The sequence below is a fragment of the Agelaius tricolor genome, unplaced genomic scaffold, assembly GCF_023055355.1.
Source record: "Agelaius tricolor isolate 1412-34295 unplaced genomic scaffold, bAgeTri1.0.p SCAF_33, whole genome shotgun sequence".
Lineage (NCBI taxonomy): Eukaryota > Metazoa > Chordata > Aves > Passeriformes > Icteridae > Agelaius > Agelaius tricolor.
In genome coordinates, this window is record NW_027269293.1 from 2,942,063 (window position 1) to 2,967,829 (window position 25,767).

At 42.7% G+C, this 25,767-nt stretch overlaps 1 protein-coding gene and 1 long non-coding RNA gene across 6 annotated transcripts; both read right to left on the reverse strand.

Annotated features, from left to right (window-relative positions):
- Nucleotides 1–1,782: 1,782 nt before the first annotated feature.
- Nucleotides 1,783–25,767, reverse strand: LOC139602102 (scaffold attachment factor B1-like). Of its 2 annotated transcripts, XM_071451623.1 has the most exons (21): nucleotides 25,441–25,767; nucleotides 24,157–24,244; nucleotides 22,973–23,037; nucleotides 22,687–22,893; nucleotides 20,458–20,517; nucleotides 19,859–19,886; nucleotides 18,458–18,959; nucleotides 17,979–18,028; nucleotides 13,966–14,066; nucleotides 11,594–11,743; nucleotides 11,422–11,498; nucleotides 10,361–10,500; nucleotides 10,000–10,091; nucleotides 9,517–9,623; nucleotides 6,941–7,234; nucleotides 5,003–5,140; nucleotides 4,495–4,537; nucleotides 3,528–3,649; nucleotides 2,560–2,672; nucleotides 2,399–2,450; nucleotides 1,783–2,147 (listed from the first exon to the last, which is right to left on the reverse strand). In XM_071451623.1, the coding sequence occupies exons 1-21, from the start codon at nucleotides 25,627–25,629 to the stop codon at nucleotides 2,018–2,020; spliced, it is 2,748 nt and encodes a 915-aa protein (XP_071307724.1). In that variant the 5' UTR covers nucleotides 25,630–25,767; the 3' UTR covers nucleotides 1,783–2,017. The 2 variants fall into 2 exon arrangements, with proteins under 2 accessions (XP_071307724.1, XP_071307725.1); XM_071451624.1 differs by lacking the exon at nucleotides 20,458–20,517.
- On the reverse strand, nucleotides 14,073–17,968 carry LOC139602123 (uncharacterized). Of its 4 annotated transcripts, none has more exons than XR_011683107.1 (4): nucleotides 15,235–17,968; nucleotides 14,838–15,150; nucleotides 14,686–14,795; nucleotides 14,073–14,555 (listed from the first exon to the last, which is right to left on the reverse strand). It is a non-coding gene; the product is annotated as an uncharacterized lncRNA (long non-coding RNA). The 4 variants fall into 4 exon arrangements; XR_011683106.1 differs by having other exon boundaries at nucleotides 14,073–14,574; nucleotides 14,661–14,795; XR_011683108.1 differs by having other exon boundaries at nucleotides 14,073–14,795; nucleotides 14,838–15,105.

Genomic DNA, 25,767 nt, shown 5'->3' on the forward strand with positions numbered 1-25,767 from the left:
TTCAAAAAAAATTTTAAAATCCAAGGTAACAGTAAAAGATGCTGTAAAAGGTGGCCTAGGAGGATTATACAACACAGGAGAGAGTAACTGAGCAAAGTTTATCTGCATGAAACCTTTTGTTAGCTTGCACCATGGCCCAGTTGGCAGACTGTGCACATTTTCATTTTAATGTGGATGAAAACTTTCACAAGGTCACTTTTCAGTCACAGGTTTTGCTTTTTCCTGCAATGTAAAGTAGGTGCAAAAGGTAGAACATATAAAGTAGGTGCAAAAGGTAGAACATATAATTTAGGTGCTCCTGTCACTTTTCACAGGCAAATATAAGGAGGGCACCACTTGTAAAATAAAGATACAAATTGATTCTGTGTTTTTAACTCTCTCTGATAGGATTGTTGTAATTTAGAATGTGCCAAAACACAGCTGCAGAACAGGGAACAGCAGGACGAGTCCTTACTCAAATCAGGAAGCAAATATAGAACATGAGGATGAAGAAGGATTTGCAGTTTTGTTTCCTTTTTTAACAAATAGATAAACGATGCAGCCAACTGCCCAGAGATTGCAGAGGATTTGGCTAAGATGCAAATGGCTTTACCAAGTGCTTAAGTTAATTCCTGAGGCATGGGTCCATCAGCAACTCTTAAACCTGATGCTCCAGATGGAAGCTCCAAGCTCAGCAAAGCCTGGAGTTGTGTCCTGCAGGTGCCTCACAGCCCCCCAGAGCCCAGAGAAGCTCCATCAATGCCCCATTTCTTCTCTGGCTTTGCCATGGCCCCTGGTCTGGAGGCAGCACAGCTTTGGGGCCAGGCCTATTCCCCCTTCTCTAAGGAAATCCTGACATTCATCCAAAGAGTTTTCCTCTCTCTGGCTTTGCTACAAACCAAATGGAGCCACTTGGAGCAAAGCCCACCATGGACAAACAGGACACTGCACCTCTGCTATGCTCAGAACTCGAGTTCTCCATGCTTTTCAGGATCTTCTGTGCCATTTTTTGCCCTTTGATGATTGCTCTCCAAAGCTTTATCATTATAATATGCTTCCTCCATTGATGAATGAAAAAATATCTTCATGCAGCTCATAAAAAACCCATTCTCTAAAGATGGAAAAACCCCAGTGACCCTACAAATGAAATAAGTTTTTTTCCTCTTGGCATCATAAAAGGCATTTTAGGGTAAGGTTAAGGTCATGTTGCTCCAGAGGTGTCTGCACAAAGACAAATTACAGCTTGGATATGATAGAGCAGCAGATCATTTGCACCAATCTTGATCATGTCAGTCCCTCAACACAAAATGATGCCAAAGCACAGCCAGTGGTGGCTTCTAAGGAAATGATGGACTGCTAGGTAAAATGACTGGGGTATGAGACTGGTGGAGTTCTGGACTACCCTGATCTATCAGAAGCTGAATAAAGTGATCCTGACAAGCACCTCTGGGCTGTCTCTTACAGAAGCTGTGCTGCTATCACAGAGTTTAACTCCTTTTTCAGACATCATGACACCAGATGAAAAGAATTCTACACTCCTTGCCCTACAAGCTCCTGTGGCAATTCTGCAGTGGCAGGGCATTGAAACTTTGGCAGCTGTGATCCACAAATGTTCTCTCATGGTGGCACAGGGGCCATGGTTACAGGGGTTGGTAGCTGAGAGGTAAAACACAGTCAGTATTTCACTATTTCACTATTTCTGGGAGTGCAAAGGGACACCTCTAAGGCATTTTGACACTTCATCTTTGAAACAATGTTAAGCTGAAGAAATCTGTTTGACAGGGACTGCTGACACAAAGCAAGTAACTGTAAACTGGCGTTTATTTATGGAAAATGGAATGCTTCATTAACAAACATTTTTAAATGGGATATGAACAACACCTTACAAAACAAATGAGTTCACATTGGATTGAGTGACATAATATGGCAGCAGCTTAAAAAAAATTACACTTACAGTAGCCCATAAGTTACAATTAATGGTAACCCTGGGGTAACAGATTTGTTTCACTTGCCACCTTGCATTAAAAACCAAGCCGGATCAGTAGCGCCGGTTGAACCGAGGATCGTTGGGTCTGTTTGCCCTGTCCTGGCCAGCAAATCCTTCCCCTTGCATTCCTCCTCCGTGCATGATCTGACTCTGATTGCCACCCTGCATGAAACTGCCACGCCTGCAAAGGGATTCAGACATTTCAGTATTCTCTCATGCTGCTATGGTCAGGTTGCTAGAATGGGTGGTTTTTGTTTTCACTCTTCCATAAAATGCGTTACAGAAAAACCAAGGGGATATTTAATTATTCCTTGATTTAAGTAACAAATTAAGATAACTGATACTCCCATAAAATGTTTCTTTTGCCAATTGAAATAGAAGAAATGTCCCTTATCAGGAAAACAAACACTTTGCTCCTTTGGAAGTTCTTACCCTGACATGCCTCCACGATGCATCACATGGCCAGGTCTGCCTCTACCGCCACCTAAAAAAGTTCAAACGGGTCCCTTTATATCCACAGCAAGAATTTTACTTCAAGGATAATGTGTGGATTTCCTTCTTCACACAGCTAAGGAGCTGTGCAAGAGCCATACCTTGCCACCTCTCATGATCCCGTCCTATCATCCCTCCATCCACGCTGCTCTGCCAGGAGCGATCTTGGTGCCCCTCAAACTTGCGGCTGTGATCTCCCCAGTCACGTCCATCCCTGTGAGGAACAGGAAATTCCCATCTTCTCACACCAGCCAGAGCACGTGGAACAGTTTTTGTATTTGAATCTAAGTCACAAACTTACTCAAATGTTGTATCAAGGCTCATGTGAAGCTTATAATGTTTTGTTTTAAGTAAAATCTCAGAAAAATTTTTCTGCTCAAACCAACTAAGATGATGAATAAAAAAGATATTGGGGGAGAACCCCTATCCTGAAAATAGCAAGATTTGCTAGGAATGCTAGTTAAAATTTGTCACTGACACATTTTATGAAAAATCCTTTCCTTAAGACTTTTCCTCCTGAGAAGCTGAGAGGCCTCAGGAACACAATGTAACCAATGGTTATCTGCTGCTGTGGGATGCAACAGGTGCATCTGGGATTGGGCTCATGTGGTTGTTTCTAATTAATGGCCAATCACAGCCCAGCTGGCTCAGACTCTCTGTCCCAGCCACAAGCCTTTGTTATTCTTTCCTTTTCTATTCTTAGCTATCCTTCTGATGAAATCCTTTCTTCTATTCTTTTAGTATAGTTCTACTATAATATATATAATAAAATAATGAATCAAGCCTTCTGAAACATGGAGTCAACATTCTCATCTCTTCCCTCATCCTAAGACCCCTGTGAACACCATCACAAAAATTAATGGAAAGCATTATGACTTTAAGATGTGAAGTTATTAAAAAGATCAGGTGAGTGCATGTTTTGATGGCTTCAAATCATCTGCAATCCATCCAACACACCTTTGGTGAAAGCTGGAAAAAAAACAAAACAACATCTTCCAAAACCTGTGAGATGTGGAAATGCTCCTTGGGAGCAGGAGAAGAGCTGTGCAGAGGAGTTTGCAGCACTAACCGTGACTGAGGGGGGATCCCTCTGCTCTCACTCATCCTCCTGTCGGAGCCGTAGCTGCCCCAGCTCTCCCGCGAGTCCCTCGAGTGCCGGTCGGGGCCTCCGTGGCGCTCGTCTGGGTAGTGCTGCAAGGGACAGAGCTCTGCACATCTGCTCACAGCTGGAGCTGCTCCATCCCACCATCACCTGGGAGGGGAGGGACCTCTGACATCTGCTCAGGGTCAGCCAGCTCCAGGCTTTTCCCAGGGGGGTTTGAGGCTCTTCCCAGTTAGAGACCTAACGGGCTCTCCATGCAGCCCATTCCAGTGCTCCCAGTTAAAGGGGACTGGAATCCTCTTCAGATGGAACTGTGCTCCAGTCTGTGCTCACTGACTCTGGTCTCTTCAGTGGGCACCACTGAGTGGCACCTCTTTACATCCTATCCACATCCTCCCTCCCTCAGTTATTAATGTCTGTTGGTAAGACCAGCCAAGAGCATTTCCTGCTCTTGACCTTCAGGATATTCCCATCAGCCCAACTCTCCAGCCTACCCAGGTCCCTCCAAACCTCACAGCAAAGGCCACTGAGGACTCTATGACTCCATAAAATTCACCTCTCACTGCCTGAATGAGCCCTGAAGTTCTTTCCCCCAGCCCTCAACCACAAACATCTCTACAGGTCAGCTCTTATTACCATGTAACCTCATAGAGTGAATTTTTATTTCGTACCTTTGCCTCCTCTATGCAATCTTTTGGAATACTGTATTTTGACTTGCTTGCTTTGATTTCTATCAGAATAACTCTATCTTTTATAATAAATAAGTCTTCAAATTTCATTTAATCTTATTGAAAACAATCTGATTATTCCAACATGTTTTGGTAGATATAATGTCATTTTTAACTACTGAAATGTAATCTGACACACACACACACTATAGAAAACCAGGTTATAAGATGTAAAGATATTTCTGTAGCTCTATAAAGCAACTCACTTGTCCATCCCGATCTCCCATAATTGTTCTGGATCCATCTCTCCTAGAAACAGACAATTAGAATCAGCCTGTGATAGTAAAACACACAGCAGTCCATAAAAATCCATTCATTTAACAACACAGATGAAAAATCCTGCTCTCCCATTGTGCCATGTTATCCACAAAAGGCATAAACAGCACATATGGAAAACGTGCCACATTTGGGATTCCTGGGAAACAGAGTTAGTGCTAATGTATAAACCAAAACCTTGTTAAAATTCTAGGTGCCTACAATATTATTTTTCAGAATGCTATGAATGTGTGAAGCAGCATTAGAAAAACACTCTGACCAAGCCTGCAGAAGCTTTAACTCATGGCACTGTACAGATCTTTTCATGGTTTTAGAAGAGAAATTCCACAGACACTAAGCAGAAGTTGAAAAGCAAAATGCACAGAGTTTAGGAGCAAAGTGTGCCATGAAGGAGCCATTCTGTATTTTGCTCCCAGGCTGCAGAGGGTGGACACCAACCTGTCTATGGAATGCTCCTGGTAGCGGCCGCGGTCCCGGTGGTCGAAGTCGTGGAAGCGATCCTGGCGGCTGAAGTCTGAGTGGTACCGGTCGTTCATGGCCATTCGCTTTGCCTCTGGCCAGTAGGGATCATCCCTCCTGAAGGAAAGAGCAGGCTCATTTCAGCCCAGGTAATAAATGCCTGTGGCTGCATGTCTCTTCACAGAGAAAAGCAAGGCACAGCTTCCCAAGGATATTTTCTGGGAATTGTAGCGAGGAAACCTCAGCGAAAGGAAAAACCAATTCTTATCTCAATTGCTGCTCCTCTTGCTGTGTACAAGTGGAGTGCATTGTGGAAGGTTGTTTACCTGAAGGGAATTGGTAATTGGATTCTGCTGTGTTTGGATTCATTGACCAATTGAATCCAGGTGTGTGTGCTGGGACTGTGGGCTGTGAGATTCTGTTCAGTTGAGTGCTTGTGCAGATTCAGTTTAGATGTAGTGTAATATAGTATAGAATAATATAGTATAATAAAGTAATTAATTATCTTCTGATATCAATGGAGTCAGATGTTTCTCCCTGACACAGGGGTTGCTTTGATATTCAATAAATCCCTTTGGATATTGTTCCTCCTTCCAAACCAAAAGAAAGGAAATTAAGTTCAAAAGGGGTCAAAAAACCTGGGCTATTAAACACGACCATCTCAATGCAACCAACAGCTGCTGAGAGCACCTGTGTGGCTTCTTCCAGTCCAGGCAGATGAGACAGTACCTGGCAGTGACATTTCCCACTGGCATCATAAGGATGTGGTGGCTTTACCTGTTGTAGTGTGTTTTTATACTTTGTAATAGTTTTGGTTTTGTATGCCTGTGTCTTTCTCAATGGTTTACCCCAGATTGTACCCCTTGCCCTTTACCTGTGTAATCCCTTTGCTGAAATCATCCCCAAATCCCCACCCTGGCTCTCTGTCAGTCACTCAGCATCCCATCCCCTCCATCTACAACTTTCCATCCAGGACATTGAGTGATCAGCCAGGGGTCACCCCCCAGGTGTTACCCCAAATCCTGTCCTAAATGTCCATTCCCAGAATCCATCCCTTAGGGTCACTCATTGGTCAGTAAATGTTTTCTACTTTGGGTTTCCACCTCCCTTTCAATGTAACCTTGGCACCTCTGAGGTTGTAAGGGCTCCTCCAGAGCTCCCAGAACAAACCTTGGATTAACCCTGCTAAGAGTTGGCCCCTTCATCTTCTGCCATTGTTCCAGCATCTCCTCTGCTGCAGGGGATCAGCCTGGCTGCCCTTGGCACCCCCAGGCTCAGCCTGGCTGCCTTTGGTACCCCCAGGGACCAGCCTGGCTGCCTTTGGTACCCCCAGGGACCAGCCTGGCTGCCTTTGGTACCCCCAGGGACCAGCCTGGCTGCCTTTGGTACCCCCAGGACCAGCCTGGCTGCCTTTGGTACCCCCAGGATCAGCCTGGCTGCCTTTGATACCCCTGGGGATCAGCCTGGCTGCCTTTGATACCCCTGGGGATCAGCCTGGCTGCCTTTGGTACCCTCAGGGATCAGCCTGGCTGCCTTTGGTACTCTCAGGGACCAACCTGGCTGCCTTTGGTACCCCCAGGACCAGCCTGGCTGCCTTTGGCACCCCCAGGGATCAGCCTGGCTGCCTTTGGTACCCTTGGGGGCATGAGAGAGTGCCACCCCCCCCCCGGTGTCTTGGGGCTGGCTGGGGTTCCCTCAGTGGCACTCGGAGGGACTTGGTGGCACTCAGAGGGACTCGGAGGGACTCAGAGGCACCCAGAGGGACTCGGAGGGACTCGGTGGCACTCAGAGGGACTCGGTGGCACTCGGTGGCACTCAGAGGGACTCAGAGGGACTCGGTGGCACCCAGAGGGACTCAGAGGGACTCGGTGGCACTCAGAGGGACTCGGTGGCACCCAGAGGGACCGGAACATTCACCTGCCATCGATGTCATAGGGTCTCCTCATGGCAGATCTCCTCTCCTGCTCGTAGCGCAGCTGCTCGTGCTGCCGCCGCAGCTCCTCCCTCTCGCGCTGGATCCGGTCCTGCTCCCGCCTCCTCTCGTGCTCGATGTGCATCCGCTCCCTCTCCAGCCTCTCCCTCTCCATCCGCTCCCGCTCCAGGCGCTGCCGTTCTATCTCCAGCCTCTCCCGAGCGATCTCCAGCCTCTCCCTCTCCTCCCGCTCGCGGATGGTCTGGAGGTGCTGCTGCCGCTCCCGCCGCTCCCGCGTGCTGTGGAGCAGAGACAGAAGTGACCCAGGCAATGCTTCAGCAGAGAAAGGAAGTCAGAAGAATGCTAAAAATCAAAAGCACAGTGGCTGCAAACTTGCATCATCCCCTTGAAATGAACACGTGTGGAGGGAAGACACTCAGTGTACACAAATTTATTTAGAGACCAATCAAATGACTCCTACAAAACCCATCCCCAGGGGGAAATACTTCTGTATGGTCAGGAGAATCTGAATCCAAATGCCCATAAATATTTCTATATGGTCAGGAGAATCTGAATCCAAATGCCCACAAATACTTCTATAGGATCAAGAGAATCTGAATCTAAATGCCCATAAATATTTCTATATGGTCAGGAGAATCTGAATCCAAATGCTCACAAATATTTCTATGGGATCAGGAGAATCTGAATCCACATGCCCACAAATACTTCTATAGGATCAAGAGAATCTGAATCCAAATGCTCACAAATATTTCTATAGGGTCAGGAGAATCTGAATCCAAATGCCCACAGTTCATTTCTATGGGATCGGGAGAATCTGAATCCAAACACCCACAAATACTTCTATAGAATCAGGAGAATCTGAATCCAAATGCCCACAAATATTTCTATGGATCAGGAGAATCTGAATCCAAATGCTCACAAATATTTCTATAGGGTCAGGAGAATCTGAATCCAAATGCCCACAAATATTTCTATGGATCAGGAGAATCTGAATCCAAATGCCCACAAATATTTCTATGGATCAGGAGAATCTGAATCCACATGCCCACAAATATTTCTATAGGATCAAGAGAATCTGAATCCAAATGCTCACAAATATTTCTATATGGTATGGGGAATCTGAATCCAAATGCTCACAAGTATTTCTATGGATCAGGAGAATCTGAATCCACATGCCCACAAATATTTCTATATGGTCAGAGGAATCTGAATCCAAATGCCCACAAATATTTCTATAGATCAGGAGAATCTGAATCCAAATGCTCACAAATATTTCTATATGGTCAGGGGAATCTGAATCCAAATGCTCACAAATATTTCTATGGATCAGGGGAATCTGAATCCAAATGCCCACAGTTCATTCCTTATATTGAAATCAAGTATCTGTGAAGAATATTTTGTTTCTGTGAAGAAAGGCAGGATGCTCTGGTGGATAATGATTCCTGAGTTAAAGCTCAGGAATTTAACTAGAAGGGAGAAACTTTTTCCTCCTTAATAAAAATAACAAAGCATTTTCCTCCTGTTCAATCTGACTACTTTTAGGTGAGAAATAGAAGTTTTGTAATGTGTGGAACATGGAATCCAGGTCACAGTTCTAGCAAGGAATTTGAAGGATGGCAATTATCACCTTTAAACATTATAAAACCTATTAAACATATGGAAACAAAGAAAGAGCCCCACCAAAAATATCTAAATACCTAAATTAAGTTCAACAGGTACCCATAAAAATATAACAAAATTACAAGTGGGGAAAAGAAACTGAAGGCCTTTTTCTGTCTCTGTTTAATTTGATTAGAAATGAAAATTGGATCTATTCAAGGAAAAAAAACCCCACAATGTCAGTGTTTAATTTTATTAGAAATGAAAATTGGATCTATTCGAGGAAAAAAACCCCCACGATGTCAGTGTTTAATTTTATTAGAAATGAAAATTGGATCTATTCGAGGAAAAAAACCCCCACAATGTCAGTGTTTAATTTTATTAGAAATTAAAATTGTGTCAAGGAATAAACCCCCCACGATGTCAGTGTTTAATTTTATAAGAAATGAAATTTGTATTTATTCAAGGAAAAAACCCAACAATGTCAGTGTTTAATTTTATTAGAAATTAAAATTGTGTCAAGGAATAAACCCCCACGATGTCAGTGTTTAATTTTATTAGAAATGGAATTTGTATCTATTGAAGGAATAAACCCCCCCCCACGATGTCAGTGTTTAATTTTATTAGAAATGGAATTTTGTATCTATTGAAGGAATAAACCCCCCCCCACGATGTCAGTGTTTAATTTTATAAGAAATGGAATTTTGTATCTATTTAAGGACCCCCCCCCCACGATGTCAGTGTTTAATTTTATTAGAAATGGAATTTTGTATCTATTTAAGGAACCCCCCCCCCCCCCCCCCCACGATGTCAGTGTTTCAGTGTTTAATTTTATTAGAAATGGAATTTGTATTTATTCAAGGAAAACCCCCCCCACGATGTCAGTGTTTAATTTTATAAGAAATAAAATTTGTATTTATTCAAGGAATAAAACCCCACACAATGTCAGGGCTGCTCTTACCGGCGCTGCTCTGCCTCCCTCATTTTCCTCTGTGCTTTGATTTTGTCAAAGGGGACAATCCCTTGTCTCTCTCTGCTCTCTGATTTGCGGTCCTGGCTCTTAACACTCTGTATTTAAAAGAGAAACTTTATTAAATTTATTAATTTATTGAATTTCTTAAAGGACAACCATCCCAACCAATCCTCTGAGCTCTGTTCCCATTTGCACAGTTCACATCTCAAAGCTTGGTCTCTGCTTTTCTCCAAAAGTTGTTCTTTCTTACCATTACAGACACCACATATTAATCCAGTGATACCTTGCCCCATTCATTAGGCAGGATTTGAGTGCTGTATCAGCCAAATGAGAGGTATTTTACTAATTAAAACCACGTTAGAGAAATTCTAATTGGACAAACTGGCAAGGCAAGTGTGGGTTATGCAGAGCCTGGCAGGATTCAGAATCTGTTTTTAAGGAAAATGTTTTCCATGCAGAAGCATCACTTACTCTGTCCTTTGATGTAGTGGATGTTTTCACACTGATAACAGGTTCTCCTTTGGATTTATCCATGACCACTGTTCTCTCTGTTCCTTTACTTCCTAAATAAATCAGAAGTGGAAAGAAACCAATTATATGACCTACACCACGCTCTCTAAAATGTGAAAATTGGCATTTAATCCTCTCTTCAAAATCAATTCTTTCACTCCACCTAATCCAGGTACTTCTTTTAAGCATTGCACAATTCCCCTTATTCATTCTGGATTTCCACCCAAGTATCTGAAACAATCCTAGAATCTTTGGAAATATTATCTACAATGAAATATTCCTACATCAACATATCTGTATAAAAAACCACCAACCCAATTACCTGATTTAATAGTTTTAGACTGATCTGATGAACCAGACTTCTGGTCATCTTTATCTTTTTTTTCCTTTTCATCTTTATCTTCTGTCTTTTTAGCATCATCTTTTTGGTCAGATTTCTCATCCCTTTTAGCACCACCAGGTCTGTGGATAGATATTGATACAGATTAGAGTAATACAGACTAAGAGAAACAAAAATTCAAGGGAAATGCCAGCAACAAAGCAGAGCTCTGATGTGATAACAATCATAATTAGATAATTAGAGTTCCAAACATTTCCTTCCACAACTTCTTGCACCATAAAACAAAATATTCAGACCATCCTGGGCAGTAGTGAACAAACTTGGCCAGGATTCAGGATCTCAACTGGAAGCATGAAGACAAATTCACACCACTTTGTGCTCAATACCCAGAGTTTCTTAGAGAACATCACAATGAACCATTTCTGTCAGGCAACTGGGTGAAATAATTGCAAAATTTCTCAGCAAGTAGCATCTAACAGAAGTTGTGCCTCAAGAAGATAACTCAAGGCAAAGCTCTCAGGGTTTATTTCACTCTCTTAGTGCCTCTTTCAGCAATGCCAGAGAGGAGAGCAAAGTGCTCAAGGGGAACATGATGTGGGAATAGATCTGGGAATAGATCTGGGAATAGATCTCAGACAGTTCTGGTTTGACTGTTTGGGACCTGGAGGAAGCCCTGTTCCAGTGGGACAGGAGCTAATGAGGAAACAGGGACACAGATCACAATTCTCACATGGTCCTTCCTACAGATTTAAGACAGGAAAGCCCCACAGTCATTACTAAACCTCAAATATGGCTAAATTAAAAGATGTGCTTGAAAATGCAACCTTCCAATGCCTACTTTAAAGCAGGCAACAGAAACATTTTAATTTAGGCACTGCACATCAACTGAAGTCTATCTTGTAGTAAAAGCTGAAAAAATCCACGTACTCCTCTTTTTCCATGTTTGCCACAGAAATTCTTACTGTAATTGAACTTTTCTCTGACATCAACACAGACTGAAGCACAGCAAAACACCTTTGGTAGGAGAATTTTTAACACAGTACCTCTCACTGACTGTTTCTCTCTTTGCTTCACTCTCTTTTTTTTCACTTGTCTTCTTCCCAGCAGGTTCATTTTTTGCCTGAAATTTATTTTGCACATCATCAGCTGAGAATGTGGCCTCGATCATTTGCACAATCTGGTGGGAATTCAGCATCTCTGAGGCCCAGTACTCACTTTTTCCACAGAAATGATTTTGCCATGCAGCTCTGTCTTGTGCAGGTGGGTGATGCACTTGGTGGCCTCCTCAGCTGTGGACATGGTGACAAAGCCGTAGCAGCGAGCGCCAGGACTGCGAGCGTTGGTCACCACCTTGGCCCCCACCACCTTCCCAAAGAAAAAATACAATAAAAATGGAATTATTCTCCCTGGGACAGATCCCCAAGGTTAAACAGCACCAACTGCAAGCTGTTTTTAATTCCTGGCCACTACCAGGCAGCAAAGTTCTGGTTTGGAGGTTGTGATTTTGATTCTGATGAACGAGGGTGCATCTGCTTGGAGCCAACCACGCTTCTGCTACCTGTGGAATGGTACAAAAGCTGAACCAAGAGGTGACATGTCACAGACATCTGTCATGAAAAAGCCTTGCTGCAGTGTGTCACCATTTCCTGTCTCACCTATCCCAACCCCCTCAAGGATGCCAACCTTCCCCCTCCCCCTGTGCCCTCCTGCCTGGCACCTTCCAGCGAGGCATTGAGTGACTGGCAGACCCCCCCAGGCCTGGGCTCATTGCTTTGTCCCAGTGTCCACATCCCCTGAGCCTTCCCCTGCTCACACCTGGCTGGCCCTCACCTGTCTGTCCCCTCCCCTGGTCCCTGGGGCTTAAAAAGGACACGAGGCCATGGGGTCGGGGTCTCTGCTGTGGTTCTGTCTCTGTCTGTCTGTCTGGAGCTGATACCACATTCAGATGTCTACCATGCTACAATAAACTCTGGATTAAAGCTCTACAGAACCCGCTCATTTTCTCTTCACTGCTGTCTGAACCTTTTCCACCAAAGGTAAACTGAGTTCCTATTTTGCCTGGAATTGTTCTGAGCACCCAGCTGCAGCACCCAGCCAGCCAAAGGCATCTCTGGGGTGAAAACACCACAGCTGCAGCCTTTGGTCCAGCAGCGAGGCCAGACAGAGCCAGGCAGGGCACACCCAAAACATTGGGGGTTTAATATTTAATAAAGCCTTTCTTGGGATTTGTCCTTGTCAGAAGCTGCAGTTTCAGCAACCAAAAGTACCCAATGGTTTTTGCTGCTGTGGAATGCAACAGGCAGAGCTGGATTGGTCTCCTGTGGGTGTTGGGATTTCCTGAGCACTCCTGGCAGAGCTGGCTCTTGCTCTGTCTCAGACACAGATCTTTGTTATTCATTCTTGTCTATTCTTACCTTAGCTAGCTTCTCAAGAAACCTTTTCTATTTCTTTTTAGTATAGTCTTAATTTCATACATACTATTTCATAAAGCAAAGTGATGCTGTTGATGTATAAAGTTAGATGCCTTTTCAAACAAATTTATTGTCACCTGGGCAGTCTTTCCCTGGAAAAGAATTCAATTTTCAGCTCCCACTGTGACTGTGGTCACAGGGGTTTTCAGGACGAAGAAGAGATGAGAATGTTGACTCCATGATCAGAAGGCTTGATTTATTATTTATAACAAATATATTATTATAAATTATATATATTATAAAATATATAAATTATATATAATATATATTATATATATAAAATATATATTATATAAAAATATATTTATTATATATAATAAATATATTATTATATATATATTTTATATATATATTATATATATGATATATGTTACATTAATGATACAAATCACTGCATCCTTCTTGCAGGAAACCTGTTCAAATATCTGTTTAATTAATAAATATAAATTTAATATGAACTGTGTTCTCAGTTACTTGTGCCAGTGACTGAAATTAAATTTATACACACAAAAGTGTGTGTAGAGTTACTGACTATTCCAAATAAAGGACCACAAATTTTATATTTATTTTATATATTTATTTCTATATAATTTATATAGAAATATGTATATTTTATATATAAATAATATATAATATTATTATATATTATATAATATTTATATATTATTAATATAATATAGTATAATATAATATAGTATAATATAATATAAATTTTTATATTTACTTCTATATATTTTTACATTTATTTCTATATATTTTTTATATTTATTTCTATATATTTTTTATATTTACTTCTATATATTTTTATATTTATTTCTATATATTTTTATAATTTATTTCTATGTATTTTTTATATTTATTTCTATGTATTTTTTATATTTATTTCTATGTATTTTTTATATTTATTTCTATATATTCTGGGCAACAGAATAAAAAACCTCAAGTCATTCAGTGTGCACTTTTCCTTGCTATCCCACAGTATTTTTGGTAATTGGATTCCTTTCATGGGTACTTTCAGTGATGAGAGTTGTAAAAGTTTTATTAACAGTTTCAAACAACTTGTGCAAACAAACCAAACATCAAAACAAAACCAAAGCAACAAAAAGAAGCCCTTACCTTGCCATATTTGCTGAACAGATTCTTCAGATCTGTAGCTCTGGTGGTGGAAGCCAATCCACTCACCCAAAAGTTCCTACCAGAACTGCCAGCACTGCGACCTAGGTGGGAAAACAGACAGACAAAACCCAAACATACCCCAAATCCTAATTATTGGGATTAATTACTTGAATTGTTACGTGAATTAAAACAGAGCAGGCTCACAAATTTTTCATTTTTTAAAATCAGAGAACAAGTGAAATGCATTGTGTGATATTCTTCTCCCATGAGTTGCTTTGCTGAAGGTAAGGAGCATTACAAGTCCAAAAATTTGGGTGGAACTGTGAGTTTTGATATAGAAGTATTTGATATCATTCTTCAAGAAAGCAACTGGATTAGGGCACCTCTAAATGAATGAGGCCCTTCAAAACCTGCCTGGATTAGGGCACCTCTGAATGAATGAGGCCCTTGAAAATCTGCCTGGATTAGGGCACCTCTGAATTAGTGAGGCCCTTCAAAACCTGCCAGGATTAGGGCACCTCTGAATGAATGAGGCCCTTCAAAACCTGCCTGGATTAAGGCACCTCTGAATGAATGAGGCCCTTCAAAACCTGCCTGATTAGGGCACCTCTGAATGAATGAGGCCCTTGAAAACCTGCCTGGATTAGGGCACCTCAATGAATGAGGCCCTTCAAAACCTGCCTGGATTAGGGCACCTCAATGAATGAGGCCCTTCAAAACCTGCCTGGATTAGGGCACTTCTGAATGAATGAGGCCCTTCAAAACCTGCCTGGATTAGGGCACCTCTGAATTAATGAGGCCCTTCAAAACCTGCCTGGATTAGGGCACCTCTGAATTAATGAGGCCTTCAAAACCTGCCTGGATTAGGGCACCTCAATGAATGAGGCCCTTCAAAACCTGCCTGGATTAGGGCACCTCTGAATTAGTGAGGCCCTTCAAAACCTGCCTGATTAAGGCACCTCTGAATGAATGAGGCCCTTCAAAACCTGCTGGATTAGGGCACCTCTGAATGAATGAGGCCCTTCAAAACCTGCCAGGATTAGGGCAGCTCTGAATGAATGAGGCCCTTCAAAACCTGCCTGGATTAAGGCACCTCTGAATGAGTGAGGCCCTTCAAAACCTGCCTGGATTAGGGCACCTCTGAATGAATGAGGCCCTTGAAAACCTGCCTGGATTAAGGCACCTCTGAATCAATGAGGCCCTTGAAAACCTGTCTGGATTAGGGCACCTCAATGAATGAGGCCTTCAAAACCTGCTGGATTAGGGCACCTCAATGAATGAGGCCCTTCAAAACCTGCCTGGATTAGGGCACCTCTGAATGAATGAGGCCCTTCAAAACCTGCCTGGATTAGGGCACCTCTGAATTAGAGTGGCCCTTGAAAACCTGCCTGGATTAGGGCACCTCTGAATGAATGAAGCCCTTCAAAACCTGCCAGGATAGACCCCAGTAACTCCAGAAGAGTTGTGGGAACTGTGCCTGCACCCCACATGTGCTCATGCCTTTTTATACTCATTAATTTTTATCTTCTCTCATTTTTAGCCTAACTCCAAGGGAATGCTGATGCAGAATTCCTCTCAAGGAGAGCCATTCACCACCAAGAAACCAAGGAAATTTCTCTTTCTGCCCACACAGATCCACAGCTGGGATTGAGTCTGACCTCAGCTGAAGTGAGGAAAGACCTGGCCTAGGAATTCAGGAAATTAGGCCTGGCCTGCTTAAACCATGCAAGAACCCAGAGCAGCCCTGGCCAGTTCTGCAGCTGAGGAATGAAGGTGTTTCAATAAATGCTGATGAAGTTGCCAAGTCTGAACACCCACCATGAAGTGACTGAGGAGTGAACTGCAGCCCAGGCTCAGTGTTTGCATGAAGCACTCACACAAGGATTCTGTTTCCAGTCTCCTCTGAGATGTCTGTCCTGTCCTTCTGTCAGTCTGGGCAGCTCCAAGGCCTCAGTGAATGGGTTCACTTCAGCTCCTTGGTTCCATACTTCTGTTGTGGGGTTTATGGAATTTTACAGAAGTCATTTTCCCCAGAACCTTTCCAAAATGCTGTTTTATTTGGGTGCCTTTCCATCTTCTACATCTCAGTCACTGGCACAAGTAACTGAGAACACAGTTCATATTAAATTTATATTTATTAATTAAACTAATGTTTGAACAGGTTTCCTGCAAGAAGGATGCAGTGATTTGTATCAATCCCTTACAAAATCAGGTGGGTTTTTTTTTGTATAAAGGTGAGCACACTTGTGCCATGATTTATCTCAGAAGTGCATGAACAAAGGTTTGCCATGCACACAAACACATGGGAGATGCACTGTGCTGGTGTTTTAAAAAGCTGAGCCAAAGGCTTTGATGCTTTCATTCCAACCAATTCTATAATTTAAAAATTACTGTCTACAATTACTCTGGCACCAGAATCCTGGAGAAAGAACAAAGTGCTCATTTTTCTCTTTTCTGCTATTTTACCAATGAGATTTCAAAAGATTTTAAAAACTATGTTAATGACCTTTCTGATTAAGGATTTATCAGTCTTAATGTCAGGTTTTGCCCTCCCACAAGACTTTAAAAAGTGCTCCTGCAATGGTTCTGCATTTTCAAGACAAAGAAATACTGGGACTTGAAAATATTTAACTTTGAACCAAGAGCAATGCAGGTATTGGGAGCCAACCATCAACACTGGAGAAATCTTTGAGATGTGCATCCATCAACAGCCAAACCCACCAGGGAGAGCTCATAAACTTAATTTTCTGCATTCTTGTTGACAAAGTTTTCAGAATTCTTGCATGGAATATGGAAAACTCTTCTTTCTAAATAAACCCTTCTCACACAAGTGGGCAAATAGCAATGCATGAGTCAGACCTGACTTGTACATTCTATTTTAGGTTCCTTCTGGCTCAGTCACTTTGCTCTGCATGCAGAGAATGTTACACAGCCATGCAGCTCCCTCTCACTGCTGCTCACAAAGCCAGAACATGAATAAACCAAATCTTGTGGAACACAGCACATCCACTGGAGAGAGGAATGCAGGAGCAAGGTGCTTTCAGACACCCAAATTCCTGAAGGCTGCTCTGAAAGCAAACCCAAGGAAGGGCATTCTCAGCCCACAAAAACAAAACACTCAAGTCCTCAGGTAAAGGACAGCATGCACAGAAAACTCCTTGAACTATTCTGCAATGAGAGAACTCAAGATTCCAGACTGGAAGCAAGAGGTAAATTGACCCTAACAGGTATAAATAACCCAGGATGCTGGAAAAAGCAGCTGACAGAGAGGTGAGCCTGGCTTGTAAAACCCCATTCAAACCAATCCAATTCCTCCTGTCCAGCTGGCAGTCAGATCTCACAATGAGTTTCTTGATTTTTATAGGAATTGCTGGAACTTCCACATTTAAAAGTGCTCAAGTCCTGCCAGCAGCATGTAAGAGAACAGAGGTGGGGTGAGCTGCAAAGGCTCAGCTGCCTGGTGCATTAAAAGCAAGAAATATGAAGAAATATGAAGGCATCTGACACTGATCAAATATATTCTTGTTTATGATGCATATTTGCACCATAGATAGGATCTGTGTGGACAGAAATTTAATCAAATCAATATTAATTCAAGACAATATTGAGCTGTAATATTGGTGGCATTTAAATATGTGAATGCTGGATCTCAAATGACTTCAGCAAAACAGAAGATGGGAAGGAGAAATCCAAGTGTATGGTAAAGCAAACAAATGAAAAAGGTTTCTAACAGCTGTTAGTGGGCATCTCCAGTGCCAAAATACCATAATTGCCATCTATTGACATTGACCTTTAAAATCAAGATACAAACACAACAGTGCAAAGCACATGTCCTGAACAGCTGCATAAAAGGAAAATACTTATTTAGACTTTACTAAGAAAATGCAGACAGAGATGAATTGAGGCTATTTAACAACTGCATAGATTGCAATCAATTTCTACTGAAATACCCCATCCAACACAAACAGCCACCCAAGCAATCACTGAAGCTTTACAGCTGAAATCAAACATACCTTTCTCATCTTTTGAGATTATCTTTGTATCTCTGTCCTCCTCACCAGGGCTAAAGACAAAACACCACATTATTCAAGTCAGAAAGAAAAGTGACTAAATGTAAACTATGAAAAAAGCTAAAATTAAATACCTACCAGAAAACATGTTGCAAACGAAAACACACCTTTGTATACTGGATTTAAGAAATCTGACAAGAAATAACGAAGTCAGATTCTTAAACAGACTTACATTAAGAAGATGATTACAAATAAGACTAATTTGGGAAAACAACCTTTGAAGGTTGAGGAAGGAAAGAAATCAAACCCACTGCGTTTAAAAAAAATAAAAATATCTGCACATGGAGAAATAAAAGAGACCTTTAGGAATAGGCTACAATTTCATCAGTCTCGGAGGCCAATTGAAGGAAACAGCTTATTGGCATCACTTAAGGACCAATGATAAAAGATAGCATCTGGTCTAGAACGGAGAAAAAACAAACCTCTTTTTCTGATCAGCGCCCTCACTGGCTGAGGACTCTTTAGTGGCAGGGGAAGATTCCTCAGAATTAGCTTTGTCTTCTGCTCTCTTGCCATCTTCTTTGCTATCTCTGGCTTCGGCACCTGCGCCTTTCTCCGCTGTCTCCCCACTAGAGGCTTGCGGGCCTTGGGAGCGTTTGCTACTCTGATCGCTTAGGGTCTCTACCACTACACCTTCAGAGTCCGGGGCCTCTTCCTCGGGGCTCTGTTCACTTGTCTCCCCTTTTGCTACCACTAAACGCTTTGCTTCCTTCCTTGCCAAAGCTTGGGCCGATTTGCTGTCCAAAGCTAAAGCATCTTCCTCCAGCTGAGCGGCAGCGAGAGCGTCCTCTTCCTCAGCCAGCCTCTTGCCTGGCCCCGCGTTACTGGCTTCCTGCGCACGCGGCCGCTCCGCTTCGGGAGGTTCTTCGTTAAGTAGCTCAGATTTACAAGTTTCCCCCAAAATGTCGAGTATTTTCTCATTTTCTACGGATTTAACAGGAATAGAACGGCACAAGATTTAATCACCAGGGAAATACAGCAATCACAAATGTGGAACTGGCATGGCTGCCACACTAACACCAAGAGAACTGCTAAGCTACACAGAGATTGGAAAACCCTAGTGTACACAGTGTTACAGCTACCACGCTAACTGCTCTCTCACACCCTGCCAAATCAGCCCTAGCACCTCAACAGCCAAGAAAAATGCCCCCACAGATTTAACAAAAAACTTCGGGCTCAGCCTTCATATTCTTCAGCAAATCGTTCAGCTCTGTTTCTTCTCTAGTTAGCTTCCAGAGTCCGAGATGCTTAACTGAACGTATCAAGGCACTGAGAGTTCAATTTTTAAATTTCTGTGAAATTCTTTTAGCAGAGACAGTCCAACATGAGAACTGGGCATCTTCTGATGGTGCATGAGTGTGTTTGCAGTCCAGAAAGGGAAAAGTATCTGTATGAAATTTCCATGAAGAAACTCTCTTCTTTCTTCTGTATCCAGTAACTAATCTTTACACTTTAATGCCCTACAATATCTTTTTACTGCTTTCACTGCTCTCTACATAGTAACAGAGTTAAGGTGTGTGCAATATCACAAGATCTGTTTACAAGTAGAATATTTAGCTTTTAGAACTGTGATTAAACTTCTCTAAATCCACTTATGTAGTTTAACAGGTTTTTAAACCATTTCATTTCACTGGAAGTATTTCAAGCATCACTTCACAGATCTGGGGATATGATTGGGTTTCCAATCTCTATGACCCTGCATGATCTGGATTGTCCATTATAAAAATAATGCAAATTATGTTTGTTTGCTTGGGTTTTTTAATAGTTAATGGTTTAAAAAGTATTAGTTGAAAAGACAGGAATATGTTTTTCTTTAACAGTACCTGGCTCCAAGTGTAGCTTCTCCATTTTCTGTTCAGGAAAAAAAAGACCACAGAATGAGGATTTTAGAAAATGTATTTTCTAACACAGAATAATACCACCTCCCTACTCAATCCCAAAATTGAAAACTAAACAAATTCATCTATTACATTTAGCTCTTTTTTTCACCATCCACTGGAAATGAGCATTTTATATAAGTACCTTTTCTGGCACATTAAAGCCAAATCAAAATATCAGCCATAACTGCATTCTCCCAAATAAATCTGAATTATAAAAAGACCAATAAAGTATCTTTGTGTGCCACCACACCAAGTACAGAGTAAAAAACAAACCCAGCTACTGCTTCATAAAGTCATGTAAGAGAGAAGAAATCAGCAGTGCAAGATTTTTATCTGCATAATTGAAGGAAATCTTGAAAGCTGAATAAAAAGTAGGGAAAAAACCACAGGGCACCCTCAATTCACACCCTCTATTGAGCAAGGTCTTGGGGTCTGTTACAATTTCATGTTATGGTCACATTTTCTTTTTTGCAGTATGAGAACTCAATAAATATTAATACTAAAATATACAGCTATGAAATACAGCTCCATTTTCAGTTTACCTTCATTTCAATTAAATCTGAAGAGGCTTCTAAATTGTTTTCAATCTCATCATAATCTTCCTAAAAGAGTAAGAAATGAATGAAAGTATTTCTTACCAAAAGTAGCTCAAGGAAAATACACCTGTACTTAATTTTCCCTTTTAAGAAAAGCAGAAATATTTTAAAAGTTTTTGACAGATCTTAATTGCTACTTCAGAGTGTGACCCACAAATGAGGAGCAACACGTAAACATACCTGATATTTAAATATCTTTCTCCAATTACTTTTCATTTTAATTTCAACAGGACATTGTCTATTTCAAAGTTATTCTTAGAGTTTTATCTCACATTTCTGTGCTTACTGAACACGTTTTTTCACTTTCCCACTTTTTAACTTTAGTTTCTAAATGAAAAAAACAAGTTAGAAATGAAGCTGACTTAAGTTTACACTCTTCCAACCTGAAAACATACCCCAAAAATCTTTTTTTCTTTAAAGAGCTGAGGGTAAGATCAACCAAAACTCATGCATTACATGAAGTTAATTTACAGAATATCACAAAATTGATTCCAGGTGAAGGGGATGCTGCTGCCAGGACTCTGTGTTCAGTCCCATGAAAGGGGAGATTCTCTCCAAGCCTTGGTGTTTGTTTGTTTATTTGGTCTGTTGGGGTGCAGACACCACAGCCAGGCTCTGCAGAAATCCCTGGCAAGCCACAGAGAGCTCACCAGCTGAAGATTTCTTGTTGCTGAGCCAGCAGAATGCACAGCTCTGTGCCAAGGGTCACCTCAGATGTCACACAGGTGTCACCCACCTCCAAGGCATGAGCACCCTCACTGATGTGAAATCAGAGTCACACCTAAATGTAAAAATAGTGTAAAAGTTACAAGTGGGGAGAAGTTAAGGAAGGCTCCACAGCCACAGCCTGAAGCTGTCCTTTCCCCTTTAGGGGTGTCTGGGGGGTAAGAATTGGACTCTGAGGGTGATGAAGGATGAACTCAGCCAGCTCCTGTTAGGAATTAAAGCTGGTAAATATGGTGGGCTTGTACTGCAGACAGGTACCACCTGAACCTACTGTGATTTTCTATGCTATTAATGCTGTTATTGCATAAAGGGATCAGTGTGAGCCCTTCAAGGGCACCAGCAGTGCCTGCAGTGAGTAAAGCACTCAGCTGAGGAGCTGGGACAGGGCTGGGGCTGTGTGAGCCTGCCCAGGGCCCTGGGACCACTCTGGCTCCAGGGCACTCCCACTGAAGGGGGCCCAGAGCAGGATGCTGACCTTGGTGGGCACAAGGGTCCTGGCTTCCCTGTGGCACTGACAGACACAAAGTGCCTGTCAAACACAAACTGACAATTTGTCAAACACAAAGGCTTGGAGAACATCTCCCTTCTCAGGGGACAGAAGGTAAATGATAAGAAGTTGAAGCAGATACACAGGCACCAAAGAAAGAATATGCTCTGTTCAATGAGTGAACAACCTAAAATAAATTAAAACAAACCCACAAGGATCCAAGAAGGATAATATTTGGGGAGTGAATGTGGCACATGGATAACCCTGTGCTGTCTGCAAAGGACATTGCAAGCTGCTCTCAAAACCAAGTCAAAAGCCTGACAATGTCAGAGCAGGGCAACACAGGAAGTTCTTTTATCAATCTCTGGGAGCAAACAGAACAACACAGCTTCCTTAAACCAGAGCATTATTTCTGCAGAAAAGATATCCAAATTACCTGAGTTCAAACAATCTTTTTCTCTCTCCCCATATATATAAATGCCTGGATGGCTGGGTGTATGCATATATACACTCTGACACATATACAAACAGGAAGAGGGAATACAGAAACTAATAGAGAAACTAATAGAGAAACTAATAGAGAAACTAATAGAGAAACTAATAGAGAAACTAATAGAGAAACTAATAGAGAAACTAATAGAGAAACTAATAGAGAAACTAATAGAGAAACTAATAGAGAAACTAATAGAGAAACTAATGCAGCATTTTCAATTCCAGGCTCCTTTCACAGCAAGCAAAGCTGATGCTGCAAGGAAAGGAAGATGGTGACTTTTCTCCTGAGAACATTTGAAGCCTCAAGAATATTTCCCATTTCTAAGAGCAGGACTTGAGAGCTGTGAATGGGGAATAGAATCCAGATCACATTCATGTCCTGTATTCTACTGGACTGAAATCCCTTCTTCATGTGCCCATATCTCTATCAAATATCTTGTGAAAAATTACCAAGACCTCTCCTCACTCACCTCATTTTCTGTTAGCTGATCAGGAAGCTCTTTCATTTCTGCTTCAACATTATCTTTATTATCAGACAGAGAGTCGAGGATGTTGTCAGGACTGTAATCCTCCCCACAGTCCACAGCACTGCTGTTATCAATCTCAGCTTCATCTAACACACTGATATCCATCATGTCAATGTCCTGCAGGGTGTCCAGGTTTGCTTCAAGATCCTCCTACAGAGAGAAGGGGAAATGTGTGTTTATTGCAGGTTACACCATGCACATTCTTAGTAACAATCATCATTTCACCTACCTGCCCATCTCTAGAGTTTTCTTCCAGACCATTGTCTTCCACACCTTCTTCTTCTGGCTTTCTCCCTAAAAACAGTATCAGTGCAGTGAGATGTAGCACTACATCTTGTATGTTTAAGCTTTGCTGAATTATCTGGTACAAAAAGTCATCCTGAAGAGGCTGATCCAAAGGTCTGGGTCTGTATGGATGGAACCGAGGTCCCCTTGCCACCCCATCAAAGCAAACAGCAGGAGCATGAACTACCAGCAGCATTTATTTTTGAAATGCTACAGTATTCTTCTAAAGCTACAGTCTCATTGCACAACACTTCAATTCCCAAGATCCAAAAGTCTGGGTCTGTATGGATGGAACCGAGGTCCCCCTGCCACCCCATCAAAGCAAACAGCAGGAGCATGAACTACCAGCAGCAGTTTCATTTATTTTTGAAATGCTACAGTATTTTTCTAAAGCTACAGTCTCATTGCACAACACTTCAATTCCTAATAAGACACAGCAGCCTCTGGGTAATCCATTTAAAAGTAACACCTTGAGATTGTTATGAAAACACCTCCCTTAATTAAACGGATTTAAGAATTAAGTGCTCACTTTCAAGATCTTGGCCATACAAATCACATTTATGCACATCTGTCACCTCCATCTCGTACTGCTATTCAAAGACAACAGCTCCTTTTCTATTTTTAACCACTCTGTCTTAAAAAAAGCAGCTTAATAATCTGTTTCTCATCAGAAAGTATTTTTAAGAACTTCAGGAGTTATCAGCAACTCAAGTAAGCCACGTGTAAAATGGCATGTACAACATTTCATATTTTGAAGCAACATATAGTTTAATATAATTATAGTTTACAAATTATAGAGGCTTTCCATGGAGCTTATGCTGCAGCTGCTTGCTCTGTACTTGACACAATTCTACTCATGGTCACTAATACAGAAACACCTGCAATTTACAGTTTCATCTTTGAGTTTCAAGGCTTCCTAATAAAACACAGGTTTAAAGTTGTTATTGCTCATTAATGCAAGAGAGTTTTACCATTTCCCACTCCATTCCACAAATGGAGTTTCCACCATTCCCATAAAGTAAAAAAGCAATTTTTTTTCAAATTAAACTAATTCAACAGGAGAAAACAAGTTTGCACAAGTTCTAGCCCCATGCAAACAGTGGAAGTGCAAGTGTCCAGACACTGTACCTTTGCTAGTTCTTTTTGGCATTCTCTTTGTGGTCAGCTCTGAGGCCACTGGAATTTCATCAGGATCTCCTCCTTCCTCCTCAATGGCCTGTTGGAGACAGCAGGATGATATTCACTGTATGATTTGCTGCTGTGCATTTGTACTGGCTTTGGATGGGGCAGTTAATTCTCTTCACAGCAGCTGACAGGGGGCTGTGGTTGGAGTTTGTGCTGGTAACAGTTATGTGGTGCTTGCCTTCCTGCTAGGGTTTAACCACAACTGCATTTTTTAGGATTTTTCAGAGAGAAACATTGGTGGCTCTCCCTAGCTCAGGTCATACAGCCAGGCAGCCACACCACCTGTGAGAAATACCAAATAATAGGGAGCAACACATCCCCACAGGCAAATCAAGCTACAGCTGGGGAGCAAAGCTCTCTGCTTGGCAGATAAACACATTAACAGTATAAAACCAGGAGAGACTCTCCCAGGAGCTCAGGTGAATGAGTTTTCTCTCAATGTGCAGGCTTGTTAGAACCCATATAAGGGCCAAAGCTGACCGTGCTGTTCTGGCCTCATGGAGGTCTGTGGGAATACATTCCAGAGAGGTCAGAGAGATGGAACAGGGTCAAGTGTAATGGTGCCAAGCATCAGGGCAGAAACTGATGTACAGAAAGTTCCACCTCAATAGGAGCATAACATTCTTTACAGCGCAAGTAAGCATGCACTGGAATAGATTGCCCAGGGAGAGTGTGGAGTCTCTCTCACTGGACATATTCAGGACGAAATCCTGTACCATGGGTTCTAGGACAAAACCCTGCTGGAGCAATGACCCAGTGTGATCCTTCCCAGTTTACCCATTCTGCGAACGGCACAGAGAAGCACGAGGAGGGGTACGGGGAGGAGGCCCGTGTCTGTGTGTCGGGGGAAGGGGAGAGTAAAGCGGGGAAGGACGCGCGGACACCGGGGTCAGGCGGTGACGGACAGGCCGAGGCCATCTCACACTGCCCCCAGTGCAACCCGAGCCGCCCTCGGAGCAGCGATGGAGGAACAGGCGCGCACACCACAGAGCGGTACCGTGAAACAGCGCAAAGGCAGTGGCGGCAGCAAAGGGGACACGGCGGTGCCCAACAACGCTCCGCGGGTGCCCGCAGCAGCGGCAGAGCCCCGCTCCCCTCAGCGCCGGCCGCGCTCCCCTCAGGGCCCCGGGCCCGAGCGCGCACGCGCCGAGAGCGCCACAGACAAAGGACCCGGATGGCCGCACGCCGCTCTCCCCCCCCGCTTCCCCCGCCGCGCTTCGCCCTCACCTTCCTCAGCCGCTCCATGAGGACGCTCTTGTTGCCGCCGCTGTCCAGGTTACGCCGCTTGAGCTCAGCCCGCAGGTCGATGACTCGCAGCTCGCTCAGCCGCCGGGTTTCAGGTTCCGAACCAAAAGCCGCGGCCCCACCAAGGGATGTGAAATCCCCCAGTCCGGCCGCTGATTGACTCTCCGCCATCAAGGCCCCTTCAATATTTGGCCTCGAACCCGAGCGCGCAGGAGAACACGGCGCAACCCAGCAGCAAATCTGGCGATCACGGCACAAAATGGTGGGGAGCGAGACGCGCCGAGGGGAGGGGGAACAAAGCGCGCTGTG